At 35.9% G+C, this 22723-nt stretch overlaps 1 protein-coding gene across 34 annotated transcripts in view; it reads right to left on the reverse strand.

The window, feature by feature from the left end:
- Positions 1-1394: 1394 nt before the first annotated feature.
- Positions 1395-22723, reverse strand: part of EFR3A (EFR3 homolog A) — a 76878-nt gene continuing 55549 nt past the window's right edge. For 14 of the 34 annotated variants that reach the window (XM_086878901.1, XM_086878870.1, XM_086878996.1 and 11 more), the window contains 11 exons: positions 21705-21877; positions 21182-21257; positions 18448-18609; positions 17105-17236; positions 16551-16618; positions 15329-15456; positions 10682-10770; positions 7443-7491; positions 6261-6364; positions 5609-5658; positions 1395-2565 (listed from right to left, as the gene is read on the reverse strand). In XM_086878901.1, the coding sequence (XP_086735027.1) occupies positions 2448-2565; positions 5609-5658; positions 6261-6364; positions 7443-7491; positions 10682-10770; positions 15329-15456; positions 16551-16618; positions 17105-17236; positions 18448-18609; positions 21182-21257; positions 21705-21877 (1149 nt within the window). In that variant the 3' untranslated portion in view covers positions 1395-2447. Of the gene's footprint in view, positions 2566-3111; positions 4380-5608; positions 5659-6260; positions 6365-7442; positions 7492-10681; positions 10771-15328; positions 15457-16550; positions 16619-17104; positions 17237-18447; positions 18610-21181; positions 21258-21704; positions 21878-22723 lie in introns of those variants that run through there. The other 20 variants (XM_086878973.1, XM_086878946.1, XM_086879028.1 and 17 more) reach the window with 3 other exon arrangements.

Below are 22723 nucleotides of genomic sequence, written 5' to 3' on the forward strand. Positions count from 1 at the left end.
GGTTATGCAAACATTCACTCAGTGATGCTGAATTTTCTGACTGCAGAGAAAGGGACAGATCATTTAATCAATCAGGTAAAAGAAATAATGAAATAAATACACTATTGTTCAGGCAATGTTGTCATTAACTCCTCTGAGCTTTTTACCCTCGTATCTCTTATTTCAGGAAGAGTGTAACACCCAAGTTGTGCCCTAATTACAACCACATGAATTGTGTTGACCAAGTGAAGTCTTAAATAACCTAGCCATGATTAGCTACATTTATTTGTAATTAATCAGAGATCAGTGCTAATAATAAAAAAAGACAAGCAGATAAAAAGAAACATTTAGCATAACTTTCTTCTTTCTTCTCTCATTATCACAGTCACTTTACACCATATTTTTCATAGATTTGGGGCACAACTGGCCAAAACCTAGCTGTTTCTCAAAATCAAACAACTAATTAATTAACTACTCATCTACAAATATTTCCTACTTCATTATTAACTTTTTAAGCATTCGGTTCTTTGTCTGTCTGTTGGTCAAAGGCCCTTCCAACCTGGCCATGAACACTTCAGGGATAGTGCATCCACAGCTTCTGTGGGCAGCCTGTTCCAGTGCCTCACCACCTGCATAGGAAAGAACTTCTTCCTAATATCTAATCTAAACCAACTCTTTCACTTTGAAGCCACTCCTCCTTGTCTTATCACTTCATGCCCTTGCCCAAAGTCCCTCTTCAGCTCTCCTGAATCTCCTTTAGGTACTACAAACTGCTATAAGGTCTCCCTAGAGCCAGGGGAAATCATGTTCCTCCAGGATGAACAGCCTCAACTCGGTTTGTCTCCACAGCAGAGATACTCCAGCCCCTGATCAACTTTGTGGCCTCCTCTGGACAAGTCAACATCTTTTTTGTTTTGGGGGCTCAGAGCTGGATGCAGGACCTCAGGTGGGGTCTAACAAGGGCAGCATAGAGAGGGACATTCCCTTCCCTTGCCCTGCTGCCCATGGGGCACTGGGTGCAGCCCAGGACATGTTTGGTTTCTGGGCTGCCAAAGCACATGGCTGGGACATGTTGAGCTTCTCATCCACCAACACCCCCAAATCCTCCTCAGGGCTGCTCTCAATCCATTTTTCTCCTGGCCTGTGTTTGTGCTTGGGAATGCCCTGACCCCAAGTGCAGGACCTTGCACTTGGCCTTGTTGAACCTCATGAGGTTCTCACAGCCCTACCTCTAAAGCCTGTCCAGGTTTAATAATAAATAGATGCAGTAGTTTAATAACAATACAATGCTGTAATATCTGCAAGAGAAAAAAAAAAAAAAGGTGTGTAAACTGAGGGCTATTTTAAATGCTCAAAAATTAGTAACTGACATATAAATTGTGAACAATAAAAATTAACAGACACCTCAGAAAGGATTAATTTTTAAATTTTGGTTTATTTTATTGCTTAAATATAGATTGCACAGTGTGTTCTTACATTTATTGAAACTGGTTCATTACGTACAGTACAGAATATATGATCATTGGAACAACAGACAAATTAGCCCTACTCTGATTTTGGACAACAGGCTATTTCTACCTTTTGAAATTACCATGAATTTAATTTATCTTAAAGTGACTCACTACCAAAAACTATATTTTTTTCAAGATGATGTAATAGGAAAGAGAACCCCAAGCAACAGCTGAAATACATTTAAACCAGGTACCAATTATAACCATTAAGACAGTGCTTAGTGACAGGGCCAGTTTGCATAAGGAGCTTTTAAGTTCTGCAGCTTCTCTGAAGAACATAAAGAGATAAGTGAAACAAAGCAGCTTTGTACTGTACAACAAACAGCATTCTTAATTCTTTTGGTTTCATTCATTGGCTCATATAACAGTAACTACCAACACAATACATTTTACAGTCACTCCCGTCTCCCACGTGTCTAGAAAGGCCAAAGTGAACCAATTATCAACTTACAGACTCCCTGAATTTCCATAAAGGAAGAAATTAAATATCACATGTACACACAAAGTGTTACAAGCTCTTCACTCCCTGAACTACACCTGCACAACACCTGCATTTCCCAAACTGAACACTGGAAACACGGAAACCTACCATCACCATAAAGGAAGAATACTTCATCAACAGAACAGAAAATGAAATGCCAAATACAGTTTTTCCACATGCAGCATTCATGTAACAGAATTCAATCACAGAAACAATCCTGTATTTACAGCACAGTCTCCATACTGCACAAGTGCAAACAGAAGTACATTCTTTATTACTTAAGACTCCTTTTTGTACAAAAGTGCTGAGTGATATTCTAAAAAAAAGGACAAAGTGGGTAGGTGTTTTACATTGTATCCCTATGTTGGATTTACTTTTTAAAAAATTACACTCTTTATACAGGCCAAAAAAACTATTAGTCTTACCTTAAAAAAAAAAAAGAAAAAAAAAGTGAAAACTAAAAGCTAGAGTCCTATTTATGTGTAGACTGTGGTCTGATCAGGCTGATACGCTGCAGCAGTAAAAATCACAACGGAATGCTGTAGATAAGGGGCTGTTTCGTCATCCACTAACAGCTGTGATTGCACTGTTAAACTGAAAAGAAGGTCTCAATTACCTTTTGAGCTTTGTGAATGCCTTCTGAAAGTCTCAGCATGTCATCTCATAGGTTTAAGTAGCTGTTATTTCTCTGATGTCATGCCACATCAAGCTTTTAAATGTACTCCAGTAAAATATTGGACTACCGTTCAAGAAACTTAAAATCCTTTTTACAGTTGGTTTGCTAATGCTCCAGTCAGCAAATTAGCAGGACTAATAATCCTTCAGATCTTGAGTTATGCAATCAAAGGTTAATTTAGGTTGGGACTTCAGAAGGTTATTTAAACCAAGCTCCTGCTCAAAGCAGGGCTAACTGAAGTTAGGTTACTTTGTTCATGTTCACTGTTCATCCAAAGCACTCAATTAAATGTCTACATTTACTATAGATATTTGAGAGCATTCATTTATGTATGCACTGCCTCAGATTCAGCTAATGTCAAACTTACTATTCATGGCATCAATGAATGCTGCTTTTCTTTCTTTGCCTGCAGGATTCAGTGAGTCATAAAGACAGCCTTGACAATTATCATCAAATGTCCATGATTTACTCTATCAGTTTTACTTTATTTACATTTGAATAATACATGCTCAGATACGTAAACCTATGAAAGTTACCTTAAAGGTTTGAGAAATGAAACAAAAACAAACACAGAGATGCATCTCTAAAAATGCTTTTGCTTGAAAATATATGTAATAAATTCTTGATCTTTAAATGGTTTCATTGACTTTTCTTTCAATTTCTAAAATATCACTAAAAAGCTGTTATAAACTACAGAGAAACGTCTCATAGAATATAGTTTCAGTATTTATGATTCAAAATGCCCTCAGTTTATTTTCTGCTATACTAAATATATCTCTCCTGTATTTATACTAAAGCAGACAGTAAATACTACAGTGTTTTCAAAAGTACAGTCTGTAAACCATACATCTTAAGACATGAAATATATTGCACAATTTCGTGCTTCAAGAGGAGATTTCTCCTCTCTTATGCAAAGCTTAAGGTTTAACTTTTAGCAAGAAACACAGGACATATACTAGATGTATCTATCTAAAAAGCATGTTATGTGATGCATCAAATATACTTAACACGTGTCCATAAATTCATTCACTGTATTTGAACACATGTAAGGTATTGGTTTTTTTCCATCTATTTCAAACCAAACAGTAGCTATGACAGCATGAACAAGAGGGAGCTCAGGTAGTGCTCCACTGGTTACACTGAATGGGGTGAAGCAAGCCAAAAGCATTCAAGTTCAACACAGAATTGAGGAGAGGAGTAAAAAAAAAACAAAACCAAACAAAAAAAACCCCAAAAAAACCCCAAACCAAACAAAACCAAATCAAACCAAGGCTTTAATAGGTTTTTCAGTTACAATATCTCAAATTAAAGGAATTTGAAGCAATTCAAATTCCTGGAGTAACTGAAATATTTACCTATATGGCAAAACAAGTTTTAAATTTGATTTTCACATGTACTCAAATATGAAAATGAAGAAACATGGTCTGTGAAAAACCTAACTCAAAATATATTACAGAATAAAACAATTCAAGACAGTGTCATGAATTTGGCTAAAGTAATCTGTATTTGGCTCATATCCATCATTATAATAAAGTTAGATACAATAAACAATAAAATTTGAAAACTCATCTTGGTCATTCTATTGTACTCTACTCTAAATAATGTCCAGCAGACTTCAGAAGACACTTAATACACACAAAGATCTGGAAACTTCATCTCATAGACTGGAACAGAATGGTAATGAGCATGTCCAGCAGTAATGGTCATCGTTCCTGAGGGGCTAGGCGGAGGACTGTGTGAGAAGCACAACCAATACACAGAATTTATAGTTATATGGATTGCTTTTTTATAACTTTACACACTTAGAGGCAAGAAGCAAGAGTAAACTACCCCCCAATATATATACCAACAGTATAAAAAAATAATAAAATACCAACAGCATTTTATCCTAGTCTTGAAATTTTAATAAAATTATCATGCCCTGAGGATTTTTATATTCTTGTCTGTATCATCAATTTCACTGATGTTACAGAACTATCAAAATGCATCTTACTGCTAATAAATACTATTTATCCTGCATAATGACGTGCACAACTCTCTATAATAACACCATATACTACTTGGGGTGCTCAATATCTAATTACTTTCTCAACCAGATGCAGCAATGGGAAAACAACAGCATCTTGCAGTACACTACTGATAGACACAGAGATACTGTAAGACACAATGACATGGTTTCTGGATATCCTCCACTATCAAGAAGATTCATAGTAAGAAAATCAAAGTGATGAAAAGTTATTATTTTTCAGTGTGCTGGTTTTGGCTTGGATAACTGTTTTTACAATAGCTGGTATACAGTAGCTGGGCTGTGTTTGGGATTTGTGCTGGAAACAGTATTGATAACATAGGGATGTCTTTGTTACTGCTGAGCAGAGCTTACACAGAGTCAAGGTCTTTTCTGCTCTTCACACTGCTGTGCCAGGGTGTAGGCTGCAGGTGGGGCAGGAAGTTGGGAGGGGACACAGATGGGACAGCAGACCCCAACTGACCCATGGGATACCCCATATCATACAGTGTCATGCTCAGCAATAACAGCTTTAAGGAAAAAAGCAGGAAGAAAAGGACGTTTAAAGTGATGGCATTGGCCTTCCCAAAGAGTCCTGCTTAGCTGGAGATGGCTGAACACCTGCCTGCCCATGGGAAGTGAATTAATTTCTTATTTTGCTTTGCTAGCATGTGTGACTTTTGTTTTACCTATTAAATTATTCTTATGTCAACCCATGGTTTTTCTCACTTTTACCCTTCCAATTCTCTTCCTCATCCTGCTGAGGAAGGTTAAGCCAGTGGCTACCTGGGGCTACCTGAGGCCTATCAGGGGTAACCCACAGCATTCAGTTAAGGCAATTATTTTCTCCCTATTACAGGTGTTTGAGAACACTAAGACATAACCATCTGAAAATAGCCACAACTGATTTCTAAGCCATTTTTCAGTTATGATATTCTTTTCACATAAAGCCTTACCGGATGGTGAGTTCCAGTATCTGTGCCAGTCTATCGTGAAGCAAGTTTGCCTAGGGAAAAGAAGAATTAAAACTGAATTATTGACTCCTAGATATTGAATTCAGCTACAATGGGAGCCAGGCCATACTCAGGTGAGTGTGTTCCACACTGCCACATGTAAATCTAGGCCTCATTTCTTAATTTCCTTTCTCAGTGCTGCAAAGATTCTGAGTCTTAAAGATGCATTTAAGATTGAGTAAGCCTGTCCTGGAGTGCCAAGAATTAAATAGCAAATTCTGCTGTTGCAGACAGGAGCTTAACAAACCTGAGATACATTTAGTTATTTAAAATACCTAGTGGGTTAAATGCTGCTCCAGTTATCCCAGAATGAAATAGGAATGGACTGTGAACCTGGATTTCAAAGATAACAAGGAAAATATTATGGTAAAGAATGTACAAGTTACCCATTACCTTCCAAATGGTCTAAGAACAAAAAAACCATACTTCAAATTACTGGAATCTCCCAACATTGACAGCAGTAGAGACAAAAAAAAACAAACTTCTCAAGAAGTAACTGCAGCAGTGACAAGACAACTTAAAACACTTTCAGTCAGAAGGTGCCCACTATTGCCTACACTGATACCCTCAGGGCTAACATTTTGCAGAAACTCACTTTGGTTTCACACTGAGCTGCGATTTCCTCAAATGGTGCTTTTTGGAACTTTTCAATCACGAGACGCCTTTTTTCCTTTTCCTGTTCTTCAAGTCCATTGTTATCTTAAAAGAATAATGAAAAAAAAAAATAAAGACAAATGCAGTCTTTGCCTGTGAAGTACAAGAGATCAAATGTGCACTGCAGAAGTGAACAAGGGCTGTGCTTGAAGTGATGTAACCATTCTCAAGTGAGTTGTCATCTGGCATTGCTCATAAAGTGAAATGCAGATAAAATTTCAGGGAGATGGTTTGAGGACCCAATTTTCTCCCTTTCTTACTATGTCTTTAATTATAAGTAACATCTAGGCTCCCTTTTGCTTTATGGCCTGCACTTTTCACTTGTTATACCCAGGTTCAGATTCAAGAGGAAACAAGAATCTCTGAGTACCATGCTGACAGGTGGCCAGAGTTTTCTATCAGAATTTGGGAAAAGCTGGTTCAATCTCCATAAGCTAACTGAACCTATACGTTCCAGCATCCAGTGAATTTAAGTATCTCAGGGATTAGTCACAGTTGGAATACTAGCAGATTAAATTACTGTTCAGAATGCCTCTACTGTTCTAAACATCAATGTTTAATCCATATTTTAAACAGGATTTTGGCAGACTGCAAAGCTTTAATTAGCAATTACTTACAGTAATATGAAATAAGGAATCTGGATAATTCTGTATTCCCATAGCTAGGTCACTTGTCAGAAAAATATTATTTTAAAAAATCTTAGCACTTTAAAATCCATGATGTGTAATTTACAACCTATTTTTTAATTCACTGAAGACCCAAAATCTTAATACATAAAAAATATTCAAATTACTTCATAAGTAATCACTCAATGTAACTTAAATATTTCATATTTATGGCTTTGTCTGTACTGCAAATGTAATAGATGACAGGCATTTCCAGATGTTTTTCATTCAGTCCCATTAACTTCAGAAAATGAATTCACTAACATTATCAACATGTAATTTCAGAGATTTAGAAATAAATAACTTGCGTTATTAATTAATTTACTAGCTGAGAAGAAACAAAAGTAGTTTTTATGTTCAAAGTAGTATTTCTTGTTATTCTGGCTTCTCCTCTTTCTTAAGCAACTCCATAGTAATTGTGAACTATGCTGCACAAACACAAGTGTAATAAATCTTACCAATTGCTTTCTTCAAAGCTTCAAAGGTGATTTCTTCAGTATTATCAACCTAAACACATAGCGACAAAATTCCTTAATCATCACATACAACATATAAGCTTATAAAAAACAAGGAATATGATAAACACAGCAGGCCAAAACAGCCAGTACTTTTTGGCATTCCAAGTCTCTAATAACCTTTTTTGGACATTCTGTGACAGCCAACAGATCACTAATTCACATTTTCAAGCCACTGAAATTAGTGAGGAAATTTTTATCAAATAAGATCAAGGAAAACTTTCCAAACTGTAGTCAAGTTGCTCTATGGAAATTATAAATGGTTTTGGATTTTGGCAGAAGAGTCCTTTAGGTGAGGAATAAACTGTAGTGTTTCTATACTGTAAAAGTCTCAGTGCTGCTTTTAGACACTGTTGCCAATAATGTTACCAGCAATGTGATGCTAGAACAGGAGATGACAGTGGAGTGCAGAGTGGAAAATGGTTGCTTTAGGCTAACCTTATACCATGATGGATCCCAATAATTTGGTTCTTATATCATAAACACTGGAGTTAAAGGGCTCTTCATAATAAACTATGTCTGATGCACCGTGAAAATTTGTTTATCTACTAATATGAATATCCATTTGCTGCTGCAGATGTACTTCACCAGGAATTGCCTGGGGTGCAAAACTACCAAAGTGTTTCAATTCATTATAGATATAGCTTCTATAGCAGTAAATATATTTATAGTGAAGCCTCCCTTGTGGCATTATGTTCAGATGGCAGAACAGTCTTCACCTGAATATAATAACATGGTTTCTTGGCTTGAACTTCCCCACTTCAACCCTTCTAACGTCTGAACAGGCAGTACTTTTATTTTTCCTGATAAACACTAACTCTCTAGAACAGTCCAATAAGATTTAAGGTGAGAGGTAAGGTAGCAAAAAGTTTCTTTATTCCATTCAGAAGATTGTGAATTCTTTCAATTTTTGAATTCACTGGCTTCAACTACTGTTAAGGGAAAAGGAAGTAGCTGTTTCCTTTTTACATCAGTTATTTCATGTGCTGTAATTGTAAATTATATTTTTCTAACAGGTTTTACTTACTCAGCATGTATTCCCTACCTCTGAATAAATAAGAATTAATATATAAACAGTGAAACACCTTTTTTTTTCTTAAGTATTTGTGGATATAGCTACAGATAAAGATTATTCAGGTTCTGAAATCACCTTTTATACAACTCACATTTGGTAAATGTTAGTTGTTTATAGGTGCCTTTCATAGTGCTAGTCAATACATTATTTGCTGATATTACTCAGCATTATACTTGGTTATTAATATCACAGAAGCACTACCTGCATTTACAAGTGCTTTCACCTTATAAATGGAGATAACTATGGAATAACTCACCTTCCCGAACAAGATTCACTAATAGACTTGGCACCACAGAAAACTTATGTTGAGAGAATTGCATTTGTAATTTTTTGGATATTTGTATTTTATGGATAAACAGTCTTCTATCTCAGTGCAGAAATGATACCATACATCATTATGTCCTAAAGTTTCCATTAATTAAGTAGGTAATCCTCTCAATCATAAAGATTTATGCTTGTTTTTTCGCAGTTTATTTCTGCTAATGATTATGGATTGCTATACTGACTAATCTACACAGCAAGAAAACCAAAATTCATATATAGGTATGAAGGTGCAGTCAGCTAACTAAAAAATACACCTTTGCCTTGTAAACAAACCTCATAAAGCAAGTAAAGGAGGAATAATTCGCTTTCTGTGTTCCTGATTAATAAAATTCTTGTTTTTAAGAGATAACAAGTAATTCATTATCCAAGACATTGGACTACATTAAGATCACACTAAGCTGAGAACCCATAAAACTATTTTATCCACAACTACTACATCCATTTCAAAAAGATCTGTGTATCAATGCTTGACATAACACCAGCATAACTTGAAATGTGAAATGGAAACTTCTGTCATTTAATTCTACTTTCAAGGGAGTTGTTCAATTACATGTAACCTCATATAATGCGTGATTTTAAAAAAGAATACTAATGTCAAACAGCCTCAGTCCTTTGAGAAGCATTTACTTGCTTCAGAAACCTAGAGATCTGGTTGTCTCACTTATTTTTCAAATACCCTTTTATTCTTGCTCATGAACTTTTATCTGTATCCTTGCTAAAGCACAAAAGCAAGAAGTGAACACAAAAGATCATCTGAGGTGTCATGAGCACAAAGCAGAAAGGAATAACAAAAGTAATAATAGTAATAATAATAATGCAAAAACTATCACTTCTGACTAATGTAAAGCTTGCTTCTTTGCTATAGCTTAATTCTGAATTTTTAACTAACACTTAGATTAACTCAGTCCACACATTTTGCTTCATGTGGAGACATGAGTTTGTGCTTGAAGATGTCCAAAGTAGGAATCATCTGCTTCTCATCCGAGTTACAAACACCTCAATTTTAACAGCTAATCTCCACTCCAGCCAGCAGAAATCTAGTTAATAAAAATCAGCAGAACCTTAAAAAACATTCAGTAGAAGTAGAAATTTATTTTAGGAAATACTTCAAATCAAGTGTCAAACGATGTGGGATAATTTTAGTTATAATGTAGTCTTCCTAAGGGATAATTAGCATCAGCTCCTGTACCCCAGATATGAACTTTTTGTTGCTACTTTTTCCTTCCTGTGATTTAAGCACTGCATGCCAAACTCTTCTGGATGGGAACTGTGACACTGGTACAGCAGTGCAGCCTGCACAGCCTGCCTGGTCTCTACCTGTCCCACCCAGAGACCGCAGGTCTCCCACCAGGCTTCTGCTTCTCTAGGCTTGTATCTCACAGCCCCAGGTTGTTGAACAAGCCTCTCAAATACTTCAAATGATACAGGGATACAGATACTGAAATTTATTGTATTGCTCAAAAAGCAAAGAAAACCTTTTAGAATATTTACTCATAAAATACCAGTTGTTCAGCATGTAAATAAATGTATTGCTGTACCATAACTGCACTGCTACCTGTAAAAAACAGTAGTGACAAAATACTCCTCTTTTATATAGTAAGATCAGCATAGTGTCTTTGACAACACATTTCTGCAAACATAGAACTTAAAAAAAAAAAACAATCCCCTGAATATTTAACAATTCTAGAATAATCAGATATTTGACTTCCTGGGAAAACTTCTTTTGCATTCCCCACTCCTTCCACTCAAGATGCTGCTTTAAAATAATCTCTGATTTTCATACCTTATCCTCTGTGCCGGTGCCAGACAGAATATCCACCTGAATAGACACTGTGTCCACAATACTCTTCCTCCTGGAGAGTCTGTCCTCATCTAGCACAAGAAGAAATTATCTCACTTTTTGCGTAACACTCTTGAAACAAGATCAGTCAAATTTCTACCCATCAGATGCAGTTTTATTTCCATATGCCTGTTTAGCCCAAGATCATCTATTTTATCATTTGAACTGTGAATAATGATACATTTAGAGTTACTCCTCTAAATTACTAAATATGAAGAAAAATAACCTTTTTACAGCCTCTACCTCCTCTCATTACAGATATTTTCAACTTTCCCTTGAAAATCTATACTTTTAAAATTGAGATCTTATTCAAATGCATAATAAATAACATAGCACAAGATGATACATAGCTGTAAAATCCTTTTTTTTTTCTTTTGTTGTGAAACTGAAAATGTCTTAATTTTAAGATACTCTGAAACAAAAAAGGACTTCTTGGAAGATGATTCCCTGACAGAAGAAACAAAGATTTCTGAATGGAAATGAACAACAATCCTTCCTTATTCTTGTTGCTACAAGTACCGTATTCAGCAAGTCTAAAAATCAACTGGGTGAAAAAAATTCTCTCCATTCTCACTTCCTACAAATATTTTAGCAGGTCCAGCTGGCCTCAAAAGTTGTTAGAATCAGACCAACTGTGCTGATACTAAAAGAAGTACAACAATTTAATTAATGCATAAGGAGATTATGAGCAAATGATCCATCGTTCATGGAATCTCCTTCTGTGACTGCAGTCCTAGGACAATGCACCACTAGTGTTTCCTCATTTTTGACATTTACTATATCAACAAAAGATTTTAATGAACAGTAAAAATACATTTTAAGACTTGTCACAAGGATCCTCTTACAAAGAGAGTGGTCTGACTTTTGTGTATCTCATTAACATTTTGTGTAACTCATTATTACATTTACAAAACCATGAATTGCAATGTCATGTTTTAGATTTTAGCCAAGATCAAGCTATTAGGACCTTGCTATTATTTTTTTATGACTCGCACTGCACAGTTAGAAGCAGCTACAGGCACCTGATATTAAGAAAGGAGGACTGTAAAACTCCTCCTTGACAAGGTAATTTATGCTGGTTCTTCTGCAACTTTTGTTTAAACCACTTCTAGCCAAGCAAAGTGCTTCTGCAGTGCAAATACTGAGCATGAACAAACAGAATTCATTCCAGCAAAGCTGAACATGCTCAGATTTTAAAAACCAAGAAATAACTTTCAGAAGTCACACAAATGAAATGTCATTTTAAGATCAAGAAGCAGTGAAAGAACAAGATTAGTGAAAATCACTTGAATTCTACTAATATTTGCCAGGTTCTCAGAGACCCTGAGCATTTGAAATGACATTCTGAAGGATTTACTGAATTTTTAATCCCCGATGGCTCACTGGTACACGACCCAATATATTCCAAATCTGAAGAATGCACCTCAGCCCCCAAGAGAAAAATCCTATAAAACCACATCTCTGCTGCCATCTTGCTGCTCTCTCTGTAACTGACACACAAACACCAGAAGATACATTTTAGGGACTACTTTGGATAGAATTCATTTTTGTAATGGATGACTCACTAAACTTGCATATGAAATATGCTCATTTATCTCCAATTTCAGCATAATAAGTGGGAAAAAATATGGTGCAAAATACCATTTTTTCCTCTTGTAAGATACAGTGTTCATCCACACACATGAAGGAGTGCAGATGCTCGAGGACAAGTGATGGAGCCCCAACAGCCACCGCCCCAGCCCCTGCCAAGGCTGTCCCTGAGGCCTTGGCCCCACTGCCCAGGGGCAGTGGCAGCAGCTCTGTGCATCACCTCACGGACTGAGGCAGGATCCATCACTCTTGACAAGGGACAGTGGCTTTAAACTAAAAGAGGACAGACTTAGATTAGATAATAGGAAGAAATTCTTTCCCATGAGGGTGGTGAGGCAGTGGCACAGGTTGCCCAAAGAAGCTGTGGCTGCGCCATCCCTGGCAGTGCTCAAGGCCAGGATGGATGGGGCTTTGAACAATCTAGGATAGTGGAAGGTGCTCCTGCCCATGGCAGGGGGCTTGGAACAAGATGATCTTTAAGATGCCTCTTTTCCTGGGTGAGGGACTCTGTTCTTTGTGCAGTCACTATCCTGAATGGTCAGTGACTAAGATGAATCATCATTCTTTGAACAACTGAGAGCTTCTTCCAACTTTCTACAGGTTTTGTAATGTCACTCAAAGAAGTAATTAGTACCATCACAAAAATGATACCTATGGCTCTACTACCTGCTCAGGAAAACAAAACAGCAAACTACCATTTGGCAGAGTACCAAACCATGAGTAAACACAACAGCAAACCCCACAGCAGCTAACGTTGCTACATTGCTACAGGCATGTCAAGGAGAGAAACAAAAAAAGCGTAACGAAACACTAAGTCCACTAAGTACAACACAATTTCTGGCCTAAAGGTCTTTAGGCCTTCTAAAAGCATTTCTTGACTGCATATCCAATAGGGACACACCACAGGCAGGAGAGCAGGCTGACCTACAGATCAGTTTTACCTTTTGACTTGTGTTTGCATTTATGAGGTTTTTTGCCTGACGGAAATAGAGTTGAATTAAAAAATAAAAAAAAAAAAAAAAATAATATATATATGACAAAAAATGCTTGAACGTATTTAAAATTATTAGCTTTCTCCCTCCCTCAAGTAAGAAAGAGAAACAGGTATAAAAATTTGCAAATATGAATGTCTTTCTAGTTGTTAAGAAGTATCAAGACATGAAACAAAGACAAGATGACAAAATTATGCCTGTAAGTTATTATTAAGCATCGTATCACTAATATTTGGAAACAGCAGAAATAATTAGGATGAAATATTTAGCAGCTTCTTGGGTTCAATTCTAGGTTTCACAGTAACACACAAAAAATGAATCTTTTTTTTACAATTTATGATCCCTTGTGAAACACTACATTCTAGCATTACAATATTAATAGCAGAAATGTAGCATTCCATTGCAGTAAAAAAAAATAAAAGCTTAGGAATTCCAAAATATTCACTTGGTCCTGATTTAGTTAAATGAAAGGCTAGGGAAGCTCAATATTCCACAGGATCAGAGATTAATGAACTTAACTAGCTATGGCAAGAGTCAAGGAACAAGTTTTGGTTGCTGTTCTTTATAAAAAATTACAAAAGCCCTGAACCCATCTGATTCACACATGCTAAGACTTAGTATTAAATATGGCAATTTCTCATCACCTGCAGAGGCAGTTAATCACACACTTTCAGCTAAACTCAACTGATGTTGATGTCAGAACTTACATCTCTTCCTGTGTGGGAATGCATTTTTAGCAAAGTATATAAGAAAACCTTAGTGAGGTCATTTGGGTACAAATATATCTGAGTTTCTAGAAGAGGTTTAACATAAATTTCAAACCAGGCTATCTTCCTCACTCCATTCTCATTCACTCAAAGCCTGTAACACTTCCTCACTTGCTGCCCACCTCTTCTGCCAATACTAAAATATAACATTAACTGGTTTTTTAGATGCCAGAAGAAATAAGTATAGGAACATTATCCTTTTTGTAAGATGACAACCAGCAACAGAAAACACACTGTGGCTGTGCTGGAACATATCACTAATGTGCCTGCTTGGATTTGGGACACCCCACCTGCTGTCTGGAGAACTTGACTCCTCACACAAAAACTATCCAAAAGAGAAATTCAAAAGCAGTCAATGTCTCTGAATCAGACTGCAAGAGCCAACACATCTGGAATTCACTGTCTATATGTACTTTGGCTCTTTGTATGTGTGAGCTAGAGAATACAGAAATCTCATTTCACTGCTAGGTACTTTAAAAAAAGCTATGCTTTGGGTTGGGGTATCCCTTAGTCTATTACAAGAGCAACAAGTTATATACAGCTACAAAACACATATGGTTAAGAAAAAATTCTTTAATCACTTTTTTTTCAGTAAGTTGCTCAACTGGCTGTTGAAAATACATTAAAAGCCAAAAGCACACAAATGTCATATACTAGCTAGTCCTTCTCACATTATTCACTCAGCCTGTACAGCACAAACCTTTCATAGACAACATTTTATTTCCACTGTTAACTGGCACTAAGCTTGCACAGGGTATCTGATGGAGGAAAACATCTCTTTCTTGCTTAAATTAACATCAGCTCATTGAGAATTTAACTAAGGCAAATAAATCAGAACAAGACCATATGGCAAAAGGATGGAGTATCTTTCATCCAATGTTTAGAGGAAAAGGATAAAAAAAGCTGACTTATATAGTCCTTCCTCATTTTCTAGATCAAGTTAGCACAGGTATTCTTTTGAAGCAAAGACTTCACTAAATAAAGTCAAAGTGGGTTCTAGGACTTTCTGCCTCACTTCCATTCTTTAAGCTTAAAAAAAAAAACCTAAAAGGAGAAATAGTTGAAACGTCTTAATAATAATACAGTGGCTGATGAGGAAAAAAAAACCCAAACCACCACCTTGAGAAGACAAAATGATCTGATTAGGTTTTGTTGCCAAACAGTCACATTACATTTCATTGGCACACAATACATTAGGAAAACATTCTTAATAACTGGTATTAAATGGTGTTACCACTTACCTGTCACCTGGGGCACATATGGCACTGACAATCTTTCCACGTTGTATCCACTGCCTCCTAATGATTCTGCAATCTTGTTCGTCAGGAAATACAAATCTTTTTCATCCTTCTCTAAGGATTTTGGAAGACTGTCAAAACATGTATTTGAAGTTATTGTCTACCAATAGATACTTGCTGGTTAAGTAAAATATTTTTCTAATGTCTTTGAGCAACCAAGAAGGGTCAATGCTAATGATTTGATAGAAATAAAGCTTGGTCAGATTTTTAGGAATGAATACACAGCTAAAATTAATCCATTGAAAACCTCTGCAGTATTTTAAATTACTTTAACACTTCTTGTTTATCTGGAAAACGTTCTTCACCTACTTTGCTACATCTTGAGAGAATATGATCTCTTTTAAATAAAAAAAAAAGACAAACCTACACAGCAATAGTAATACTAATAATAATTAATTAATTGTAATATTTGTCACGTGCCAGAAGTGTGCCCTTGTATCAGAAAACACTGAGGGTATTCTGGGCTGCATCAGGAGCTGGGTCAGCCACGGAGGGAGCCCACCACAGGGTCACTAAGGTGGATTGCTGGGCTGGAGCATCTCTCCAATGGAGACTGAGAGAGCTGGGCCAGTTCAGCATGGAGAGAAGGTAGATCTCATCAGTGTGTACAGCTCCCTTAAGGGAGGGAGGGTGGAAAGGCCTCAGGCACCTCTGAGTGCTGCTCTGTGACAGAACCAAAGGCAGTGGGCACAAACTGACACAAAGAGTTCAGTTTGGACATCAGAAAACACTTTTTTGTGCAAATGTGACCGAGTCCTGGCACAAGTTACCCAGAGAGGTTGTGAAGTCTCCATCCCTGGAGATATTCCAAAGCATGTGGATGTGGTCCTGACAGTCTGCTCTAGGTGACCCTACTTAAGCAAGGGACTTGGACCAGATGACCTTGAGATCCCTTCCAGCCTCACCCATTCTGTGTTTATTTTGCTGTGTTAGCACATTGAGCATCCTATTGTGCATAAAAGTCTCTGACTACAATAAAAAAGCCTGAAACCCACTTTTTTTCCCTATAAGTATACATGCTTTTAATGCTTAAATTTCTTCTGCCTGTCCAGAACACCATAAAATGTGTTTTTTTCACATATGAAACATTTTTTAATGATGTATGATTTTTAATAGCAAAATAGGGACTTTGCTGTCTACTCATTCCCATTTTGTATCTACTTACTTGCATTTGTCTTTGAAAACTGTTTCTGGTAGAAAATAAGCTGCTTCCACACTTCTGGTTTCAATGACCTGAAAAAAAAACCCAAGTCAAATAGTACACATGGAGTAGTTCCACAGTTGTTTCCATCAATACCTAACCGTCACTAACATCCACCTCAACACAAATTAGACATCTGGGATTTCTTTTAACCAGTGAAAGAGACTGTGGTTCTCATCCTTTAGACTAAAAATCTGGTTCTCATGGTCTTGTGCATGTCAATACAGTTTTACCAAAGACAGTGGGGTTGTAAAGTCTTATACCAGATGGAGATTTGGCCATTTATATGTGGTACCATAAGCAAAATAAAATGCTATACCTTGAGAGAAGCTTATTTTGTTTATAATTTTAAGAGTCAGCAAGCAATGCCATGAGAGACTGAAAATCACAACAATGTTAGTGGACACAAATATGGGAGATCAACACCACAAACAAGTACCTGACACAAGTTATCTACTGATTTTACAGTAGACTGTGTATTGTTCTAAAGTGACCTGAATTATTTAACCATGTGTTACCTTGCTGACATGCTGACAAAAGGCAGGAACTGCAATCATCTGACTCAGGAAGTTTAGATATGCTGCAACCAGTGCCATGACACCACAACGATTAAACATTGGCAGATTATCCTCATTGATGATGGCAACGTCCTGAAATATAAGGGGTAGCATCATGTTTCCCAAAGTTAACAGACTGTCCTGAATATATGGAAGTCAAAATTATCAGTGGTAACACTACTTGACATATGTTTATCTAATGTTACTTAACATTTGGTATCTCTCATATTAAAATTCTAGTCTTTTAGCTTCCTCCTGAAGTAGGAATATATTGATCTGAAATTAGAGAGCTTAAAATATTCAACCATTATGAGGAGAAATAAATTTACTCAACTCAAAATTCTCCTTCTCAGACAGGAAGTACAGGTTAATGACTGGTAGTCTTTTATCCTGACCACCTCTTGATCATAGCATTTTCTCAGGAAAATTAGAAAGAGTAGTTTGGTAATAAAGATCACCAGTGTGAACCACAGATACAGCACAATAGAGGGTATTATTTAATGCACATTAGCACCTCTGTGTTTATTCAGAGTGCATTATTTTTGCTCTAGTAAAACTCCTAATGTCATTTCAATAAATTAAGGATTTGGTTCAATGACATAGTTTAAAATTAAGGATGCACACTGCATTTCAGATGTTTTATAACACAGCTGCACATTTGGGAGTAAGGTTAATGACAGACTGAACTGGGAATACAGGCCCTGATTTCATCAAATTTCCAGGGCACATGTTAGTACTACTTTATTATTGATTTCAATACAGATAAACTTAGTAAGTCATCCAGTTTCCCTGAGGACTTTATGCAAGTATGAGTTAATATTTGAACCTATTAAGGAAGTGTTAAGGAATAAAGCCTAAGACACTGACAGAATTTTACTCTAAGGTAAGATTAAATAGCCTGGTTTATTAACTATTTCCAACCGATGAATTATACAGAAGTTTTCACCCTGGTTGCAGACAGTCCATAGATTTTATACAGAACACAAGATCATAGTTTGAGAGAACACCTTGTCAATCTGCTAATGAGTATCAGTGATTCTAAGAAATGTTTCAACAAATTTCCACATCTGCTGTTTTTCCTGAACAGCACATGTTGTGGAAATTTGTTACAAAACTGATTAGATGAAATTCCCCCATTATTAAGTGGTACATACAAAGTGCACTTCCTCAGTGATCAATCAAGTTCAGATTGAATGATGAGATTTCCAACTTGAAGATCAATATACAAAATTTCTTCAAGTTCTTTGCATCTCCAATTAAATGATAATAAATTATCAGTCAATAAACCCAACATAGACTCATACCTGCAAGGCAATAGCTAATCGAATGAGGTCAATAACCACTTCTTCATTGGCCAGTTCAATTGTGGTAAGAGCTAGAGATGTAAACAGGAGTTCAAAGTTTTTCTGGACATTGTCTTCCTCTTTGCAGCCTAAGTAGATGTGTCTGTACAACTGCTGACCGTGCTATGAAAGACATAAAGGGGAAAGTGGGTATTAAATAATAGAATAATTTGGATTAGAAAGGATATTTGAAGGTCTTCTAGTCCAGCTCTCTACTCCAAACAGGGCCAACTTTGATGTTAGATTAATTAAGAAAATTAATAAAATAAAAAAGGATAAAATACATCTGTACACGTACATACACAAACAAGTACATGATTAATCATGTTGACTTCAAGTTTCTATCAAAAGCTTCTTTATAAACATTGTACTGTTCTGTTTTATGCACAAAGGTACAGATAGAGAAGATAATACAGAGAATTGCATGATTACTGCACAGTATCAGATGTTGGAATTAATTTCCTGTTGAAATATTAGAAAAAATATTTGCCCATTTATGAAAAGGAGAAACCAAAAGGTAATCTTGAAATATTCTCAAAAACATTTGAGTAACTGATGAGCTCCAAGTGTTATCCTTGTGAAGACATCAAATTTGTTCATTAAGCAACTCCCCTCAAACAACAAGCCAAGAAAAAATTCTGCTAGAAGATGTTTCAGAAGGAGAGCAGTGCTCATTTACCAATGTGTGCAGGGAGGCTGCAGCTCTAGTGAAGAACACAGGTCATTTAATGAAAGACTCCACTTCAAAAGTGACTTTCTCCTCCTCATAACATTGTGCCTAACCAAATCTCTGTAAAGAAACTATTACCTCAACTCCAAAGAAAAATGCAAACACAAGAAACACAGGATAAGCAGCAGGTGGTGTATGGAACGCAGAGCTCAGTACCACCCCAGTATTCCTAATCTGTGGGGGGGGTACAAGTCTGTATCAGCTGACACAATTAATTTTCAAGATGTATTATACCTCTAGACATATTAATTCAGCTCTAAAAGGAGGAAGAAAAGTGATATTCAACCTCTCTTTTCCAAACAAGATGTATTTACTTAAGAAATAATGATGACATTGTTTGTCCTTTCATTACTTCTAAAATCAAAGAGTTGTTCAAATACACATTGTATTTAGAAGAGAGGGAAACAGAACTATTAACAAAGCATAGAAGCTACTACAAAATAAAGGTTAGCTGTTTAAAGGCCCAGTATATTCAGAAAATAAAAATAATGAAAGGTTTTATCCCAGCGATAAAGAACTGCTCTCAAATAGGAAAATAAATGATTATGTGGATTTTCTCAGTATGTACCTTTCTAGAACACTGGAAAATGCAAGAAGTTAAATGCTTCCCTTCAAATAAAAGATAGCTATAAACTGAGCAGTGGTCTGAGATAAGGGGTTTTGTGCCTATGTTTGGTTCCATTCCACTTGGGTATGATACACAATTGCCTCAGGATCCCCCTGTAGCATCGAACAAGCCTAAATGCTTGTCCAGGTATTAATGAACTTCTGGAGATGCCTCATCCCTCTCCTTTGATTATGCAGAGCATCTGGGAAGAGCAGGCTGCTAACATGCACACCTACAGCAGGTGAGTAACATTACACTTAAGATATGCACCTGAAACAGTATCATACACATAAGCATTGGCTGACTTAACTTCCCAGGGTTAATATATTTTTTAGAAGCATGTATGATCTTTTCTTGACCTGTGAAGAATCTCTCCATCTTCTGCCCTTTTTTTCAGATCAATATTAACAATTCGAATTTTGTTTGACAGCTACAGCTTTCATCTAGAAAAATACAACTTACCCAAATTGCTTTAAATGTTAGATATTAAATTAATAAATTAAATTTTAATTCACTTTTTAGAAGACATATTACTAATAATTGCCAATGTTGGACTGTTTTTGATATTTGGATTATTCCAGTTGTACGTGTACTAACTTAGCAAGAATATTTATCTTGCAATGTTACATAAATGCTGTACAACTCTAGCTTTCATATTATTACATATGCAACATTTTGGCCTACTTCAGTATTTTCTGGTTTTTGCTTACATGTCTACAAACCACAGTCAGGAATGACAGAACACAATAACAGCTTTATGCATTTTTCCCCCATAAAACCCAAGGTGTCTACTGTAAGCAATTCACTCCATGTAAGTAATCATCTAAAAAAACTGGGTTTTTTTTAGAACCAAATATACTGAGAAGTCATCTGGTACAAAGTCCCATGAAAACAATCTTTTAAGAAGATAGATTTTTTTTGCACGAAGTTAACTTTCTTTGACATCTTTACCTAAAACAAGATGTTAGTCCCTATGCCACAGCTATAAAAAGATTTCTAAATACAAAATTATCTAAAAATACAGCAAAATAAAAGCCAGAAAAGTGAAAAACTACTACTGAACAAAAATTAAATACTGCACAGGGATCTCACAACAGGGAGATCTTTTCAGAATCATGGTTTTGACATGTGCTGTTCTAATTTCACGCATATAAAGGTTTTAACTGAAGATATAAATTAAAATTTTATTACATGGAATCATCTTTCAAGTACCTAGAACACTTCAACACTGAAATCACTGTAACTTGATTAAGATAATTTGAAACTGAGCTTTGCAAAACTACAGCTGTAGAAGAAAACCAAAACCACTGGTTGAGTTACTTATTTCCAAATAGAAAAGTGATGTTTCATTCTGTTACCTTCTTCATGAAGCTCACATCTTGCCTTGAAATCTTCTCTCGTTTTATCTTTAGATCAGAAACATCTGGTATTATTCTACAAATGAAAGAAATGTGTTGTTTCAGAAAAAAAAAAAGTTGGAAAATAAGAGAATGTGGAATATAGGAGCTATTCAAACAGATCTTGACCCAACTCCCATTAAGTTTTATCTATGCTTAGAAAGGATATTTAAATTTCAGTTGAAGAGAGAGCACCAGAAAGAGAATTGTGACAATCACGTAATTTCATCTCCATAAAATAAAAATAAAATTCTGTCTTCTACACAGCTAAACTGTGATATTTGTAGTGGATAGTTAAGGTACTGTGCTCTGAGGCTTACCCATAAAACCCTTTCCATAAATAAATGACACTGAGCACTGTGCATCTACCAAAACAGTACATTAATAATTGATATTAGCAAAAACATTTAAAAATCAACAGTACCTGTCTGTAATTCAGGTAATGAACTGGAATTCCAAGCAGGTAATAAATAAAAAGCACTACCTTATCCCCCTGAGCTTGGCTCTGTTGTCATGCCGATCAATGAGGTTGTGCAGGACTTCCAGGACCAGCTGCCTCAGCTCAGAGTCTTCCATGAGTGAAGGAGACAGCAATGGGTCCAGAAAGGGGGGAGGAAGTGCGTTACTTATTGTTGTGGCTTTGTATCCTGAAGTCACCTGTTCATTGTTGGAAATAAAATTAATGTGTCATTATTGCATTAACTGCATTAGGAATTAACTGCAGCTGTCACTCACTTTTTAGTGGGTTTGCTTTGGCATCCACAAGGTAGATTCAAATTGAAGCATTGTAATAATTTCGAAAATTCCTGACCTCAGTATGAATTTGGAAGGACTTTAGCACACATTTTTCAAATTAAGTCCCTCATGTTGAAAGTCTTTTTCAGAATCCTCTCTTTACAAACACACCCCAAATCAAAAAATAAAGGTATGATTTACTATTTTTATTTTTTTTTTTTCAATATGCCTATGAAAAGTTTCAGGGCATAAAATGAGGCTGATAGTAATTCCAGTTGATAATTACAATAGAGATTTTTCCATTTCAGGTTATGAACTGTTCACATATGGAAGAGTAAGCTCACATGAAATAAAAATATGAGAAATCAGGGCCTACATGTACACCTTAAAGATTTATGGATACTACTTTATTGCAAAACATGAAGTAAGCAAATATCACTTTCTTAGAAATCTGGTACCATAGTGTTATTTTAAAAATTAATACTACCTCTGACTTGTCTCATTCAATTACTTTTAATTAAAGCAAACGCTGCAGGTACACAAAGAAAAGTAAACTTCTTCCTAACTACTAATTCAAATTTTAATTAGCTGAACATTTATAGTAGTCAGAAATATTTAAAATTTACCACCCCTTAAAATGGAGGTTACTAGAATGTTACAATCTCAATATGTATTACTGGCTACATATAAACAGTTGAGGATGAGGGGAGCAAAACAATTCCAAATTTAATTATAATAAATGCAATAATATTTTCATCTAAGACTTAC

This window comes from Cyanistes caeruleus, chromosome 1 (genome assembly GCF_971803275.1).
Source record: "Cyanistes caeruleus chromosome 1, bCyaCae1.hap1.1, whole genome shotgun sequence".
In the NCBI taxonomy this organism is placed as follows: domain Eukaryota; kingdom Metazoa; phylum Chordata; class Aves; order Passeriformes; family Paridae; genus Cyanistes; species Cyanistes caeruleus.